The sequence below is a fragment of the Stenella coeruleoalba genome (assembly GCF_951394435.1).
Source record: "Stenella coeruleoalba genome assembly, chromosome: 2".
In the NCBI taxonomy this organism is placed as follows: domain Eukaryota; kingdom Metazoa; phylum Chordata; class Mammalia; order Artiodactyla; family Delphinidae; genus Stenella; species Stenella coeruleoalba.
The window spans coordinates 36,491,965-36,509,706 of NC_137147.1; the positions used below are offsets into that span (position 1 = coordinate 36,491,965).

Genomic DNA, 17,742 nt, shown 5'->3' on the forward strand with positions numbered 1-17,742 from the left:
GCAGAAAGGAGGATTTTTGAAGTTTGGGGATAAACCCGTGGCCACAGAAAGGTAAATTCAGACCAGTTATTTTAGTTGGCGAAACTCCTATAGGACTTTTTAAATGATGATACTATACAATCAGCAGCAATGAAAGGGTTTCATCAGCGGGCCCTAAGCTTCACTGCCTACCAAATAATATCCAACTCACTCCCTGGTGGGGCATGTGGAGGCTCGGCTGACCTTTGTAGCCCGCTTTTCTTCTGCTCCCCCTCACACACCTCCCCCCTCGCACACCCATGGCTCTCGCCTTCCTCGGTCACAGGGCATACCTTTTCATCTCTGTGCCTTTGCACATGGTCTTCCTCTGCCTGGCGGTCCCCCTTTAGTGCCACCCAGTCCCTGCAACACCAGATTCAAATCTCAATGCTCCCGATTCCCCCAGAAGTGAGGGCTCTACTGATCTGTCTCAAAGGGCACTTGGATTTACCTCTTTAATGGCCTCTAACACATTCAATGTTGTATCATTAGCAGGCATGTGTTTTACTGATCCTCTCTACTACTCAGACCAGAGGATATGGTCTCTGTCTTGATGACCTTTTTTCCTTACATTTTCCAGCACAAGGCTTTGAACGGAGCAGGGGCTTGAAACATATGTGTTGTTAAATGAATAAATGAAAAAAATGAATGAAACATATATGCTAAAAGGCTTTTAAATGAGTCAGATGTACTTTATATCCCAATGCCAATAATAATATAGCCATAGAAAGAGTTGTGTTTTTTTTTGTTTTTTGTTTTTTTTTCGATACGCGGGCCTCTCACTGTTGTGGCCTCTCCCGTTGTGGAGCCCAGGCTCTGGAAGCGCAGTCTCAGCGGCCATGGCTCACGGGCGCAGCTGCCCTGCGGCATGTGGGATCTTCCCGGACCGGGGCACGAATCCGTGTCCCCTGCATCGGCAGGCGGACTCTCAACCACTGTGCCACCAGGGAAGCCCCAGAAAGAGATTTAATGTTAAAAATATTTAATTTGCCTTTTTATGAAATTTTGTTTTCAAATGTACCAATTACACTCTCTCATGAAACAAAAAGGAATTTAGAAATGAATAAACAGAATGTTTCTTCACTAGTCCACTAGAACACTGACTAAATGTCCTAATACATTACTCTAAATGGTCATGTAAAAGCCAAGGAAGTAAATAAATAACAAAGCAAACTATTAAATATAGGAAAAGGAGGTTTTCAAAAGCTTTCCGGAATTCTTTAGTCTATTGTTGAACTTTTAACAAAATAATTTGAACAATTTTTAAAGTTTAATAATAAACACTAGTCCTGTATAAAGTGATTAAGTCAAAGTAGTTTACTTCAAATACAGGAATTAATTACAGAGATGGAATGTACAGATTATTTAGGGAATGTTGTTTGAGAGGACAGCGTTCTCATGACTAAGTCCAGTGTATCCTGAATCCTCATGTTATTTCTTTCTCATGACTGAGTCCAGTGTATCCTGAATCCTCATGTTATTTCTTTCTATCATGGAAGACTGTCCCCCAGACTTCATGCTTTCCTCTGTATCGAGGGGGATAAGGGTATGAGGGTTGAACTGACATCGAGGCTCCCCCAGGATGCCAACTCTGTGGAAAGAATTATTGGTATAGCTGAATATTTGCTGAGGCCAAAGACTAAGGTATTGGGTTGGCCAAAAAGTTTGTCTGGGTTTTTCTGTAACATCTTATGGAAAAACCCAAACAAAGTTTTTGGCCAACCCAGTATATGGCTGACTTGTGCATGTGTATAAAACTAAGACTGATACACACACACACACACACACACACACACACACACACACATCTATTTCTTAAATATGGGTTCAAAAACTCGACCCATAGCAAGATTTTGTACTGGTCCTTCCCTTATTTCCCAAAGATGACTCTTCTAACAGGAAAACTTCAGTCTTACAAAGTCTGCTACTCACTTCACCAAATTAGAACTATTTGAAGTCTAGCATAACTTTGTAGTTTTTTCTAGTCTAGATGGGTATACCAAGAGCTGATCTGGAAAGAAAACATGTTGAGAGGAGCAGGGGATGGTAGGAAGACGATGCTTCCAGCTTTGTTCAGCTTTCTGGCAGAGGCACCATGTCTGAGCCCTTGCCCCTCCTGGGTCCCACCTAGGAAGCAACACTCAGCCTTCTCTCCTTCCTCTCTCCTTGGGCCACTTACATTGGCATGTGTACAGAGTCCAGATTTTCCTTGTGCTCTTGCATCCAGACTGGGAATTTCATGCCTGCTTGGCGGTACTTTTTGTCAGAGATATTCTGAGCTTTTTCTCTGAGAGAGGGCAGCAGAGTAGACATGACTGGAGAGCGCATGTTAATGGCTTTTTTCATCGCTGGGCGCTTTGCCATCATTCTCCTGGGGGTGGGGGTGACATTTAGGTCACATCATCTTGTTTTCTAGAAATGTCCTTGAGCTTAGGAGAGTCAAAAGGTCATACCTGAATTGTACAAAAGTCATGCGTTTCTTTTCCCCTCCTGACTCTTCATCCTCACGCTTCCTTCGAGGAATGTTGAACATGTCGGAACGAAAGAGCCTCCCTATTTCTTCCTCAATCTCTGTGAAGTGTTGACGTCGGAAGACAATCCAGGCTACATACGTACAGAAAGTATAAAAGGACTACGACAGAAACAGACGAGAATCGGAACCCACAGTTACGACATGAAAAGCTCCCACCTGTCTATAGAACACTACTGAGCAGACGCAAACCCAGGTGCCCTGCTCTCTCCACATGCCTGAAGGGCTGCGGAAAATTATACATGTACTCACCTTTGCAGAAGGCAAATCAGACCAAAGATTTAAGGAGTGGCACACAGCTTATTAGTATCCTTTGTAGAAAGGATATTCATTAAAAACAGGTGCCTGACAAATGTCTATCGCTTGTTGCTATACTTCATGTTTCATATCAAAGAGCAGAGCCCCTAAACGTAAGTGACTCACCTCAAAGAATTTCCAGTCTTTTTGTGTATTTGATATTTTCCCCCTGAAATATAACAAATCACAACTATAGGTTGGAAAGGGAAGTTCAATATTTCAGTGACCTAGGCAACCCCTTATCTTCAAAAGGCCTTTTGCAGATCATTACCTGTGGTCCCGTATCTATTTAGTCACATAAATGCTATCAAAAGGCATTGATAGGGCTTCCCTGGTGGCGCAGTGGTTGAGAGTCCGCCTGCCGATGCGGGGGACACGGGTTTGTGCCCCGGTCCGGGAAGATCCCACATGCCGCGGAGCGGCTAGGCCCGTGAGCCATGGCTGCTGAGCCTGCGCGTCCAGAGCCTGTGCTCCGCAACGGGAGAGGCCACAACAGTGAGAGGCCCGCGTACCGGGATAAAAAAAAAAAAAAAAGGCATTGATAATGAATGCCAATGTCTTTTTCTTCAGCTTCCTAGGTTACCCAGATCAAAACCTCTAGTGTTTGGTCAAAAGTTAATCAACATATCCTGTGATAAACCATAATGGAAAAGAACATGAAAAAGAATGTATATATATGTATAACTGAATCAATTTGCTATACAGCAGAAATAAATCAACTATTAAAAAAACTAAAAAAAAACCCACTAAAGTGGGGTTCATAAAAAAGCTAATCAATATAAATTCAGGATAAACAAGCCAGCCCTCGCTATATTCTTCCAAATGTTTCTAGTAATGTAAGTGTTAGGGAGATGAGGAGAGTGGAAAGGTGGTGAAGAGGTAACACAAGGTGTTAGTAGGTATGGAAGTAAAGAACTAGAGGCTAAGTCTAAAAGAAAAGAAAAGAAAAAAAAATCTTAAACAATGGTTATGGCTATTGGGTACAGAAAGAATCAGAAACAAAACAGACACAGGTCTACCTATGCCATACAATCAACTGGCTGGGAAGAAAAGTGCGCTCTTCCTTCTGAATGAAGTATGTAGACCGAGCCTTGTCTCTTAAAGGTAGGCAAACGCCCAAGAGTCCTTGCAACACAAATTCAGTGTTAAGGGTACTGGCACGGGCACACTTAGTAAACTTGGCCTCCCTCTCCATTCAGAACACAGGCCATTCTAATTCTGATTGCCAGCCTTGGGAAAGCAGGCATGGCCAGGGGAGGACTTGAGAGCTGAATGACGGGGCTGTGCACCTGCAGTCACTTGATCAGTCTTGGGGGCCAAGGCCAGACCCAGGGCACTCCAAGGTTGATCCTGGGTCTGCTTCTGCTTTTGCTTTGGGTTTCCTTGGAGTAACTGACTCCTAGGAGTGGCCCTGGTATCAGGTTCTCCAGAACTGTCCCGACTCCCATGGTCTGGGGAAGTTGACCCAAACTCCTCAGGACCTCCAGCTTTTTCACAGAGACTTCATGGTCTGTATGGGCCCAAACTAGCCCTCCATTTGGAGGAACCACTGAAGAGGTGGTTCAGCTTTTCCTGGGGTGGGTCCCTCCCCTCTGGCAGATGCTTCATTTCCTCACGTGCAAGTCCTCAACAAAGAATTAAGGCAACAGTAACTACAGTGAACATTTACTAAATATGGACTATGTGCCAAATACTATGCTAAGCCCTTTACATTTATGATCACATTTAATTCTCACAAGATCGCATGATTATTCCCACTGTACACGTGGGGAGACTGATGTTGAGACCGAAGTCCAAAGACATATTTAATTAGGGACAGAGTCTGAAGTAAAAATCAGGCCTGTCAGGTCTCCACATTTGTCCTTGTAACCCAGAATGCTAGGAAAATAAGCTTTTTCTTTAAGATATTTTAGAGATGAAACCATTAAACAACAGAGCCCAGCAGAAACTTTTTAGGACAAGCCTCCTTCTGTGTCACCTAAAGCCTTTACCCAACAAGAGTGCTTCTGTGGTATTCCCGCCCTTCCACTGCCTCTGCCAGCTGAAACCAGAGACCCTGCACACCTGTCAAGCGGAAACCAACCAAACTCTGGTTTTGGGATACTGAGTTGGCCTGTGTCCTTAAGAGAAGGTTTAGAGCAGTATTTATGCTGGCACAACCCAAACCAGCACCATCTTAGCAAGGTTTTGAAATGACAGAGTGATTGACCAGGAAACACACACTTTCTCTCCTTTTCTTTCATTTTTCTTTTTTCAAACATTAGAAGAGAAGGTACCATGAATCTCCTCTCCTTTCCCTCAAGTTGTCACAAAACTGGGACTTCTTTCTCTCTTAAAGTCCAGAGCAAACTGATATAGCTCACAGTGCAGAAATTAAGAACAGAATGTAGTGAGTTTCTTCTGACCATTCTTTTTTTTTTTTTTAATTTCTTTTGACCATTCTGATTTAGCTCTGCATGTAAAACTGAAATGAGTTCAGGAAATGGAGACCGAGAATGAGTACATTTGGGAATGAGCACATTTAAATCTTCCCGTTCACCTCTTGCTGGTGAATCCTGAGTCGTTTTCCTTTTTTTAAAAATTATTTTTATATTTTAATTTTATACATATAAAATAACTATATATTCTATAATTTTAATAAGTACATAATAATTATAAATTGGTTATAAATTTAGAAATGTACTGAGTATAAATAACAAACTTAGGCCCCCCAAGTCCTCTACAAATTGAAACAGGGTTGATAACAGCACAATCCAATAGAAATATAATGCAAGCCACAAATGTAACTTAAAAGTTTCTAGGAGCCACAGTAAAAAGAAACAGGTGATATTAATTTTAATAATATATTGTACCCCAACCCCCCAAATATTATCATTTCAATATGTAATCAATATTTTATTCATTTTTAAACTTTTTGTATAGCGTATATTTTACACTTACAGCACATTTCAACGTGGACCAGCCACATTCCAAGTGCTCAATAGCCACACGTGGCAACTGGCTGCCGTGCTGGTCAGCAAAGACGCTGTACATTTACCCATGAAGGCGGAATCCAAAGGAAAGAGGGGAAAGCCAAGCTGTTGGTAAACCCAGAGATTGTCATTGGCCTGTTATGTGCTTTCTTATTCCTTCTTGCTATATTAGACTCTTAGCTCTAAACCAAAATGAGGAGAGCTTATATTTTTAGTGACTCCTGAAGGGGTGCAAAGCCTAGGGCCAGACCCATGGGGTTCTGGGCTGGAGAGAGAAAAAAACTGTGCTCCCACTTGCCCCCTGCTGCCTTAGGTGAAGTCAGGTTTAAATGATGGTCAAGGCCTGCTCTGTACAAGGGAATAGAAATTTCAAAGGAATGTGTTTGGGAGAGGGAAAAGAGGCCTTGGTGCAAGTGACTGGAGGTGGCAGGGGGAGGGCTTAAAGATGATTTAAACACCTGAGCTTCAAAGAAACGCCTTTCTCCCCATCCTCGTCCCCACAGCCAGCCTCTTTGGTCACCGGTCAGGTGACAGCTGCACTGACCGCAGAGGAGGAGGGTATACCTCCTAGGTAGAGGCGGGGTTGGAGCCAGAATTGGTCATAACCAAAGATCAGATCTAATTCTATGGCTTGTGCCATGAGGAGGTTTTCTTATCTACCATGGAAAACACAGAGAGCTTTTTTTTTTTTTTTTTTTGCGGTACGTGGGCCTCTCACTGTTGTGGCCTCTCCCGCTGTGGAGCATAGGCTCCGGACGCGCAGGCTCAGCGGCCATGGCTCACGGGCCCAGCCGCCCCGTGGCATGTGGGATCCTCCCGGACCGGGGCACGAACCCATGTCCCCTGCATCGGCAGGCAGACTCTCAACCACGGCACCACCAGGGAAGCCCCACACAGAGAGCTTTTACTGAACATGTTCATCAAAATTTTGCCAAAGCTTTTGTAATATCAGGATTTCACAGATGCATTTAGAATAGAAAGGCATGTCCTCTTACTTCTCAAGAAACATGAAAGCACTAAATTAACAGCCCCCAAATTTCTGATTCTACTGAAATCGTTAATTTATCTCCAGGGATAAGGTGTTTTAGTCCAATATTAAGTATGCATACATTAGAGAGAAAAATCAGAAAATACACATGAAAATGTTCTCATGCGAATATCAGCTTGTTCACATTGGGAAGAAGTTAAATAATGATATGTTAAAATCAGGTAATCACTCACAACTGGCAAAAACATTGTCCTTATCTTCTCCTAGATAAAAACAACCAAAAGAGCAATGTAAACTTCATTCAAGGACACAATCAACACCCACCGCCAATTAACAACTTTTACTGGTAAGGACATGCTATAATCTGTTTTCCTCAATATCCTTTGTTCAGCAATTTGACCTGTATAAAATTTGTTATGTGAATGGTGGCTGGTGAGCTCCAAACTGCTATCCAACAAGCAGGAGGAAAGTAGGTGACATTGCCTACAATGGCAAAAAGACCAACATCTCCTGGAAATGAGCTAGTACTAAACTGAGGCAATCACTTACTTGCAAACATGAGCTCCTTTAAAAGTTTGTATAAAAAATATATTGTAATAAAAAGGTACTGCTAAAAGTACAACTTAAGTGGAGGTTCTATATCTAGGAAACTAAAAGATATGATAAAATCTCTAATTATGGGGCTTCCCTGGTGGCACAGTGGTTGAGAATCCGCCTACCAATGCAGGGTACACGGGTTCGAGCCCTGGTCCGGGAAGATCCCACATGCCGTGAAGCAACTAAGCCCGTGCACCGCAACTACTGAGCCTGAGCTCTAGAGTCCGTGAGCCACAACTACTGAGCCTGTGTGCTGCAACTACTGAAGCCCGCGTGCCTAGATCCCGTGCTCTGCAACGAGAAGCCACAGCAATGAGAAGCCCGCGCACCACAACAAAGAGTAGCCCCCGCTCGCCACAACTAGAGGAAGCCTGCGCTCAGCAACGAAGACCCAACACGGCCAAAAATAAATAAATTTATTTTTTAAAAATCTCTAATTACGATACATTTACAGTTTGTTTTTCATCCCCAAATTAGTTTGCAATGCCTATGTTCTTTTAAAAATTGAATAATATGGGCAATAAATTTAAAAAATTTTTTTAGAGTAGGTGTTTTTTTAACCTTGTTGTGGACTGAATGGTTGTATCTCCCCCTACCACCCTAATGCATATGTTGAAGCCCTTAAACCCCCCAATGTGGTGGTGCTTAGAGGCAGGGACTTTGGGAGATAATTGGGTTTAGATGAGGTCATGAAGGTGGGGCCCCATAATGGGATTTTTGTCCTTTTAAGAAGAGGAAGCGAGACTAGGGTTCTCTCTCTCCACCATGGGGGACACAGTAAGAAGGCAGCTATCTGCAAGCCAGGAAGAGGACCCTCACCAGAACCTGACAATGCTGGCATCCTGGCCTCAGACTTCCAATTTCTATCATTTAAGCCATCCAATCTGTGACAATTTGTTATGGTAGCCTGAGCTGACTGATACAAAACTTAAATTCTAGTTTTCTTAATTAGAAGTGACGCTTTAAAGAGAGAAGAAATTAACGTTGAGAAAAGGTGATTTTTACAAGTGATTAAATAGGAAAATTTATAAAGCTATTATTTTACTATAATACCTTTCTTAAAAGTTCTGTCAAGAAAAGAAAACACCACTTCTTCCTAATTAAGGGAGTCTGTGGCAAGCTGAGTCTCTACCAACAGCTCTAGGGACCCAGAAAGGCCTTCTGTATTTGGGCCACAGGAATGTTTTTTGATGCTTAACTATCAATCCCCAATTTTAAATCTCTCTCTATTCCTTCTTTTACTACACCTCACAAGAAAGTTCTGACCAGGCCAAAGGGAAGCCCTCAAGCCAGTCACCCACCCGAGGAGTCCCATGTCTGGCAGGAATGAGCCTGCTTTAGTGTCCCCGCTGCCCTCAGACATTGGCTGGAGACAGTCCATGGGAAGAGTGGCCTCAGCACAAATCTGGTGGTGGATTCAGAGTGCAGCAGCAGGGGCCGCTGGTCAATTACACCCTGCACTGTAGCAGATCTGAGTGGCACGTTTTCATGGCTGCTGCACTGGAAGACAGCACTAAACCTGTCAACTCCATAAAAGAACTGAACATAGCCGTGAAAACTCTCAAGAGCAGAAATGATGTAGTAGAATAAAGAATGAATGTTGCTGGAGATGTATTAAGAGGGCATTCCCAAATCATGGTAAACCACACAAAGTGAATCACAGAGATGGTAGACATGGGAAGCAGACTGAGTATAGCTACCACTGTGGACAAGAGGGGTGCAAGAGAAGAGAAATGGCCAACAATGCCAAAATATAACCAAAAAACAAAGACAATGAGCCTGAACTGAAAATACATTGATATAAACATTAATAAATATCAAGTCCCTATTTGAGAGAAATCTCACATGCATTTTTGTTTTTAAACTTTATAGACCAATGTATGTCCTTATAAATAGCCAAGAAGAGTGGAGAGGACATATGCTTTTGCCCCTTAGACCCTGGAGAAGCCTGGAGAGAACCTATTCCAACTAAACAATGAAGTTCTTAAACCAATACAGTCTCTGTCCCACCTGATGTTTCTCTTTGTAGGTGGAAGGAAAAGGTTTCCAGGCTCAGAAAAACTGAAAAAAGAAAAAATTGAACCACATGGAATTGTTATAAAGTTCACTACATGAAAGGGTAGAAATCCACACTCACATGAAAGACATTAAAATGCAGATAGAGTAAAATGTTTAGTAAAGGTTAATGGTAATGATAAAAAATAAAGTAAAATAAATTGGAAAAACAAGGTGAGAACAGCAAAGTATAATATAGAATTTCATTAAGCGTTTTAGATTCTCAAACTATAACAAAGCAGTGGGGACAAATCATACAACCTTAAGAGAGAACAGGAAAACAGTAAATATCATAGTCTAGGTCTCAAAAGATGCAACAACTTGTTTGATAATGCAAGGCACTTTTTTTTTTTTTTTGGCTGTGTTGGGTCTTTGTTGCTGCGCATGGGCTTTCTCTAGTTTCAGCGAGTGGGGGATACTCTTTGTTGCAGTGCACCGGCTTCTCATTGCGGTGGCTTCTCTTGTTGCAGAGCACGGGCTCTAGGCGCACGGGCTTCAGTAGTTGTGGCACACGGGCTCAGTAGTTCTGGCTCGCGGGCTCTAGAGTGCAGGCTCAATAGTTGTGCTGCACAGGCTTAGCTGCTGCGTGGCATGTGGGATCTTCCTGGACCAGGGATCGAACTCGTATCCCCTGTATTGGCAGGTGGATTCTTAACCACTGTGCCACGAGGGAAGTCCTCCATAATGCAAGGCACTTTTTAAATCGCCCATAGTCCCTTTACTCTAACAAATTATCTGTTTTTCCATTTATTTTCTTGTCCATAGTAACATCTATTCTTGAACAGGACTTTCAAAATTTAAACATATACATCATATTTAAATATGCATTCTCTTTGACCCGGGAATTCTACTGTAAAAAATTTATCTTTAGGACAAACTAGACAAGTACATCAAATATAGGTATAAGAAAGTTCACTGCAGTGTTATTCCTAATATTTAAAAAGGAAATATTCCAACTGTTCATCAATAAGTTAAACATATTTGGAATACCAGGAAGCCATTAAAGGTGATGTTGTAGAGTTATATTTACTACCAAATTCCACAGATTAATAGCAATAACAGTAATAACAACAAAAAAGGAATAATAATAACTAACTTTACTGAATACATAGTATGTGCCAAGGATGGGTCTCAGTGTTTTCTATGTATTATATCATGTAATTTTCACAGCTGGTCTATTAAGTAAGTATGTTATTGGGTACATTTTACAGGTGTAATGTTGTAGAATAATAAATTCTATTTATTTATGTAAAATTGTGTGTCTGGGTGTGCATATAGAGATGTCTGAAAGGATAATAAATGAACTGTTGACAACAGATTTACCCTTTCCTTTTTATGTATTGATTAATTATTGTACACGACTATGCATTAATTTTATAAAAAGAAAGAACAAAACTATTTTTGAACATATAGGGAAACAAGGAGTTATTTTCTCGACATGATAAATAATTCATCACTTAAACTAAGGGTCAATACAATAAGTAAATAGCATGTGCTAGCTTATTCTCTTTTATAACAGAAAAAAATAAGGTTGACTTCAGTCACTTCTTTAATGGTATTAGATACAGGAAATGCTACTACTATAGCTAATTAAAAATTTTAAATATGACTCTAGGAAAAAATGAAATTAAAAACTACCTTTTACAGATGATATGATTATATACCTAGAAAATCCTAGGAGATAAATTAAAATTTTACATAGGCAGGAAATGTGTTTAACATATGTGTCATTGGTTATGACATAAACTGATAAAAGCAAATGCATTCTTATATATTTTTGTCATCAAAAATATATTACCAAACATGCATCAACAGGGAAATAATCAGTTAATGATAATAAGTCCGTAATATCCATCGTTTAAGAACTATTCCATTTTTAAAAAAGAATATGGTAGATCTATGTGGGGATCTCTCTTCTGGGGAGAGATTGATATTGAAGGATGGTGGAGGAAGTAGGAGACTTTAACTTTTAAAAAAGAATATGGTAGATCTATGTGTACTAATCTTCAAAAATATCCAAGATTTATAAGTGAAAAAAGCACATTTCAAAATGACAACATAGCATTAATCTGATGTATTTAACAACAATGTAAGTGCATACGTATAATTGGATAGAAAACCAAGAGGACATACATCGGGCCAGAAGTAACAGTACTTACTTCTGGGGAGAGATTGATATTGAAGGATGGTGGAGGAAGTAGGAGACTTTAACTTTTAACTCTACAATACTAACTATAAACTATATACATAACTATTTAAATTTTTTACCCTTAGGATATGTTCATGAAGTACTTATACAATTAAAAACAAATAAATAAACCCAAACTTCACATTGGTATTTAAAAAATTGATTACGTGAATATATAAGTGCTAATCTAATTTAGGACCACACAAATTTCTTTAACTATTACTATGTAAAACTTTAATGGACAAAATAAAGAACAATATGAATAAATGGAGAATACAACTTACAGCTGTTTGAGAGGATTCAATATAGCAAAGATGACACTATTTCCTAAGCTAAAGTATAGGTCTTAATACAATAAACAATAAAAGGTTCTTGGTAGATATTGCTTAGAACTTGATTAATAGTGAAATTGATCTCAAATAGGCAAGATCACCAAATATAAGGTTTCTGGAGGTAATAGGAGTGAGTACTTGTTTTCAGCTAAATCACCTCCTTTCCAGCCCAGCTCACTGCCTGCACTCCCTGAGGTCCACTGCTCCTCGCCTTTCCTGCTTTGGGTGCCCAATCTCTGTCTATACCTCTATTGCAACAGTCACTGGTCTCCTTACCTGATGACTCCTCCAATAGACTGTATGCTCCTTGAAAGGAGAGACCATTTTCCTTGTACCCTGGCACTTAGCACCACGATTACCACAGAGCAATAATGTTTGTTGAATAAAGCAAAGCAAAATACAAGCTGTATAGTTCTGATGTTTAAAAGAGAAAAACTAATCAAAAAAATTCAATAGGAATTCCCTAAAATGGGTTAAAATATTAGAAAAATTCAACATCTAATAAACAAGAAATGTTACAGTGGAAAATATCACTAATAAATATTACAGGAAAGTTGGCTATTAGTAAAGAAAAAATATCTTAGATTCATAGCTCATCTGATCAGATATAACAAATTTCAAATGGATCAAAGCTTTTTTTTTTTAATCCTTTTTTTTTTTTTTTTTCGGTACGCGGGGCTCTCACTGTTGTGGCCTCTCCTGCTGTGGAGCCCAAGCTCCAGACGCGCAGGCTCAGTGGCCATGGCTCATGGGCCCAGCCACTCCGCAGCTTGTGGGATCTTCCCAGACCGGGGCGCGAACCCGTGTCCCCTGCATCGGCAGGCGGACTCTCAACCACTGTGCCACCAGGGAAGCCCTTTAATCCTATTTTTAAAAACTAAGAAAGAAAGGTGAGGAGTTTAGCCTGGAAATGAACAGAATGAACCCAGGAATGCAAGAACTTGTATGACTATTGAATAGCATCAGAAACAAGGTGGAAATGTTCAAATAAATAAAAACTTAAAACATTTTCATAATGTGTAAAAACGTAAATATCAAAATGAAAGCAACAAACTAGAAAAAACAAGTAACCAATCCTTGCTATATGAAATATAAATTATACTAATTCCCAGTTTCCACTTGATAGATGGTTAAAACTAGAGGAGGAACAGGCAATAAATTATTGTACACAAAAAAAGAACACAAACTCTGTAGTCATGAAAAATATTCAGTCAAATAAAATATCCTTAAGATTTTTATATACCTTTAAGCTATTAAAAATACTAAACTAATAAAAACAAGTATGCTTATTGCTTATGGTGATAAAGAATGTTTTAACCTTTTTAAAGGACAATCTGGCAATATGTAACAAGAGCTATAAAATTGTTCATGCCTTCCAGATAAGTGCATTCTGGGTAATAAGCCATAAGTAAACAGCCCAAATGAACAAAGTTATTTATATAAAGATATTCAATGCAAAAACATTAGAAAGCAGAAAAACTGAAACCACACAGATGTACACAAGAGGAATGGTTAAGCAAACTGGTATATTATACAACAGAATGACTACAGTTGTTATTCAAAGTGGTAGGTGAGATTATATAAGCAGAATAATAGAAAAAGGTACACAGAAAAAATGTGGAACACAAAAAAGTATGTACAATACAAATATTTGTATTTTGAAAATGTGGGGGAATGTGGAGAGAGAGAAATCATGTATTGGGTTCTTTTCCAATAAAGTTTTTAAAAAATGTAAAAGGTCTGGCCATGACCATGGCATGGATCTTGAGCCTGTTGTGAAACTACTACTTAAGAGAAGGAGATTTTGGCTTAAGGATTGGAGTTTTCTCTCCTGTGACCCCGAACTTTCCTGTGATAAGACACTTTAAAATTTTAGTTATAGTAGTGTATGAACTGTTATCCTAAGGTAAAAATTGCCTTCCCACAAACAGGGTCATCTTACAACTCCCACCTTACACAATTATACCCACAACTGTTGCTGCAAAACAAGCAGCAGAAGGGAAGGGGACACACCCAATACCCGCTTCAACACTGGCCCATCACTTGGCCTCCTGCCCAAGGCAGCCAAGTGGCCCTTGTCGGACAGCAAGAAGCCTTCCTGGCAGAAAGCAAGATTTCATTGAACTGATATAACCTGAGAGAAATTTATACCCAAATAGTAGAAGGTTGTTAAAACATCTGCCACACCTGAAACTAACACGATATTGTAAATCAACTTTAATTTGAAAAAAGAAAAAATATATCAGCCAAGGTTCTGGGATTCTTCCTATACTCATTTGGCTCTCTCAAACAAGATGTCACATGTGTTTGGGACAGAGTCTCAGCTGAGGCCAGTGATTCTGTACAACAAAAAAGGAACCTTTCTCAGGGGCACCAAAAGTCAAAGCTGAGGGTTGTAAGGATGTGGATCTACACACAAGTGAAGATCTAACAAAATCCTAAGTGGGGACTTACTTTCCGCAGCACATGTGATGCTTATCAGGCATTCCCAAGCCCAGGACGAGGACACAGTACTCCTGTGCCAAGTATTTCTGTGCTGCTTCTAACTTACTGATAATCAATTCCATCTCTTTTTTCTCTACAAGGCCCCTGAAAAGAAAAACAATAATCTGGATTAATGTTGGCAAATGTCTATATTAATTAGTAAAAAGTCAGAAGTATAAACTATTTTGAAAGAAACCTGAGTCAACACACCTCACTTATCATTGCATTTATTTTATTTGAGCTGTGGCAGAGAAAGTTCCTCAAAGCCCTTTGATATTTATCATTGTAATCAGCATCTCAAGTTTATGCTGAATATTCACTTTTTTAATAGATTCTTTATAAATTGTATATGTATCCTCAATTTTATACACAGGAAGTCCTAATTTATATAGAACAGCTCAACTAACAAATTCCCTATACTAGTTTCTGTGGCAGTTAGCAGCCAATTTTCCTGCTGTTTTGCTAAAACAGCCATGGAGACTCTTTCCCACCTTAGCTTCCCCTGGGTTTCTGATGTTATTACTAAGTTCGGGGGCTCCATGTTTGAACTACTCGATGTTTGTCCACCCTCAGTTCTGTGTTTGCTAAGGTGGCATCTGTGGAATACCACTCTGGGAACTCTGGCATCAATTACAATCACCTTGCTTCCCTGTGAAAACACAGCCCCAGTTCCAATTGAATTGCAAATGTACTTTCTAAAAGGCAACCTGTTTTTAGGTTACAGCATGTCTGAAGCCTAATTTTAGACATTTTTGCTGTACAGTACAGTAGGAAACATTGCCGACAATACATTCCAATGATTGCTATTGAAAAATGAAGTGTCACTAACTTTGTCCCTGCCTTTTTATTTTCAGAAAGATAAAAGCCAAACGAAATGCACTCTAAACAAGAAAGACAACCTGCCCCTTCTGATGTTAACCACTAGACTGACTGCATGAGGATAAGCTGTGGGGAAAGGTGGTGGGTTTAAGGATAAAACGGATGTTTCAAAGCACAAAACATTATCACTGTGGTGAGAAGGCCTGTGAGTAATTGGAATAAAATGAGTTTCTGGAATAGATAAGGTGGGTTCCAACTTTAAATGCCCAAATATCATATAAACCCAACACACACACCCACGAGCACCCCGGTGACCATCACTGTGCCTGCCTCCCTGTTGCCTTCCCTCATCCTCACCCCTGCTTTGCCAGACCTGCCTATAGTTAATCTCTTCTTCTGCTGTTGAAAACAAAGCAAACCAAACAACAACGAAGAAATGCTTTGAAACGTTTCCGCCAATGGTTCTCAAGTTTTAATATATGTAAGAATTGCCTGGGGTATTTGCTAAAAGTGCAAACTCCCAAGGGCAACCCCTCTTCCAGATTTTGGTTCAGTAGGTCTGGGTAGAGCCTGGCATTTAAAATAAACACAGGGGTCTTCCCTGGTGGTGCAGTGGTTGAGAGTCCGCCTGCCGATGCAGGGGACACGGGTTCGTGCCCCGGTCCGGGAAGATCCCACATGCCGCGGAGTGGCTGGGCCCGTGAGCCATGGCCGCTGAGCCTGCGCGTCCGGAGCCTGTGCTCCGCAACGGGAGAGGCCACAACAGTGAGAGGCCCGCGTACCGCAAAGAAGAAAAAATAAATAAATAAATAAATAAATAATAAACCCAGGTATAACCCTTTGGAAAAATTTTTAGTAATAATTTCAAGTGCCATACAATTGGTCATAAACTTTGATCCAATAATCTCTCCTGGAAATTTATTCTTTGTAAAAGATCATCCAAAGTTAGGGGAGAAATCTAATGCATGAAGATATTCAATGCCATTATTATTTATCTATTTGACTATCAGAAAAACTGGAGACTCCCAAAATATATAAAATAGAGGGATACTAGGAGTAGTAATACAGGCTGTAGTAATAGAGCCAAGTACTATTTAAGGATTTGACATTAACCTAACATATGAGTGCCCCTGTGGGACTGAAGCCAGGCACCAAAGTCTGTACCCTTAACCACTATACTACATTGCTTCTTAATAGGTAGGTCAATAAGTTATTAACATGCAGTAGCCTGATGGAAAGTTATGCCACCATTAAAAATTATGATTACAACGATTGTAATAACTTGAAAATACTTATGATGTTTAAAACTGCATACATAATTGTACCTTTGTTCAGAAGCTGTAAGTCCTAATTACAAATGGATAAACTCAGGGACAGAGAGCCGAGTTCATTGGTAAGGGATGTGGGGACACCACACAGTGGTTTAGGCAGAGACTTTGGAGTTAGAGACCTGGATTCTAGCCTCAGCTCCATCACTAACTTGGCATGTACAACAGCCATTTAACCTCTCTGAGCCTTAGTTTCATCATCCGTTAAATGGGGATAAGGTTTTTCTTCTGGAATTAGGGCATTTAGTCATCTAAGACCATCAAAGTGTATCTTTAATATCCTTCTGTAACTCTTCCTGCTCTCCTCTCACAGGTTATAGGCTTTCCTTCCAAGGGCCAACCACTAGGCTAAGATAATATGCATTAACTCATATAATCTGGACAATAACTGTAAAGTGAATGCTACTATTATCCCTATGTTATACCCCACTATTTTGATGGAAATTAATTTTTTTCTTAAAGTTATTTATATCCAGATATCTCAATGTAATTTACATTTGTTTCTATTATAATAAATAAACCAACTGACTACTAGAAGCTTGAAAATGAAAAGTTGTTATGCTTTTTTTAGAATCACACCACAGAACCATTAATTTTAAGGCTTGGATTTTTCTTTGTCATTCTGTAACTGATTCCTTCCATGAAAATCTACCATATATCACTGGGTTCTAATAATTTTTAGTATATTTTATTTTATTATTTTTTAATAATTTTTTAAATTTATTTATGGCTGCATTGTGTCTTCGTTGCTGAGCGCAGGCTTTCTCTAGTTGTGGCGAGCAGGGGCTACTCTTCGTTGCGGTGCACAGGCTTCTCATTGCGGTGGCTTCTTTTGTTGCGGAGCATGGGCTCTAGGTGCGTGGGCTTCAGTAGTTGTGGCACGCGGGCTTAGCTGCCCCGCAGCGTGTGGGATCTTCCCAGACCAGGGCTCAAACTCATGTCCCCTGCATTGGCAGGCAGATTCTTAACCACTGTGCCACCAGGGAAGCCCTTTAGTATATTTTAAAAATAACTAAGAAACCTTTCTTCTGTTATCTATTTCTATAAATTAAGAAATTAAACAATGTCTTTGCTTTTTTAAAAAAATTTTATTGGAGTATAGTTGCCTTACAATATTGTGTTAGTTTCTACTGT

At 39.9% G+C, this 17,742-nt stretch overlaps 1 protein-coding gene across 1 annotated transcript in view; it reads right to left on the reverse strand.

The window, feature by feature from the left end:
* Positions 1–1,379: 1,379 nt before the first annotated feature.
* PPP1R36 (protein phosphatase 1 regulatory subunit 36) overlaps positions 1,380–17,742 on the reverse strand; it is a gene marked incomplete at its 3' end in the record, with an annotated part of 31,382 nt that continues 15,019 nt past the window's right edge. The window contains 6 exon segments of the mRNA XM_079913814.1: positions 1,380–1,460; positions 1,462–1,609; positions 2,198–2,389; positions 2,472–2,650; positions 2,972–3,014; positions 14,432–14,566. Of these exon segments, the coding sequence (XP_079769940.1) occupies positions 1,380–1,460; positions 1,462–1,609; positions 2,198–2,389; positions 2,472–2,650; positions 2,972–3,014; positions 14,432–14,566 (778 nt within the window).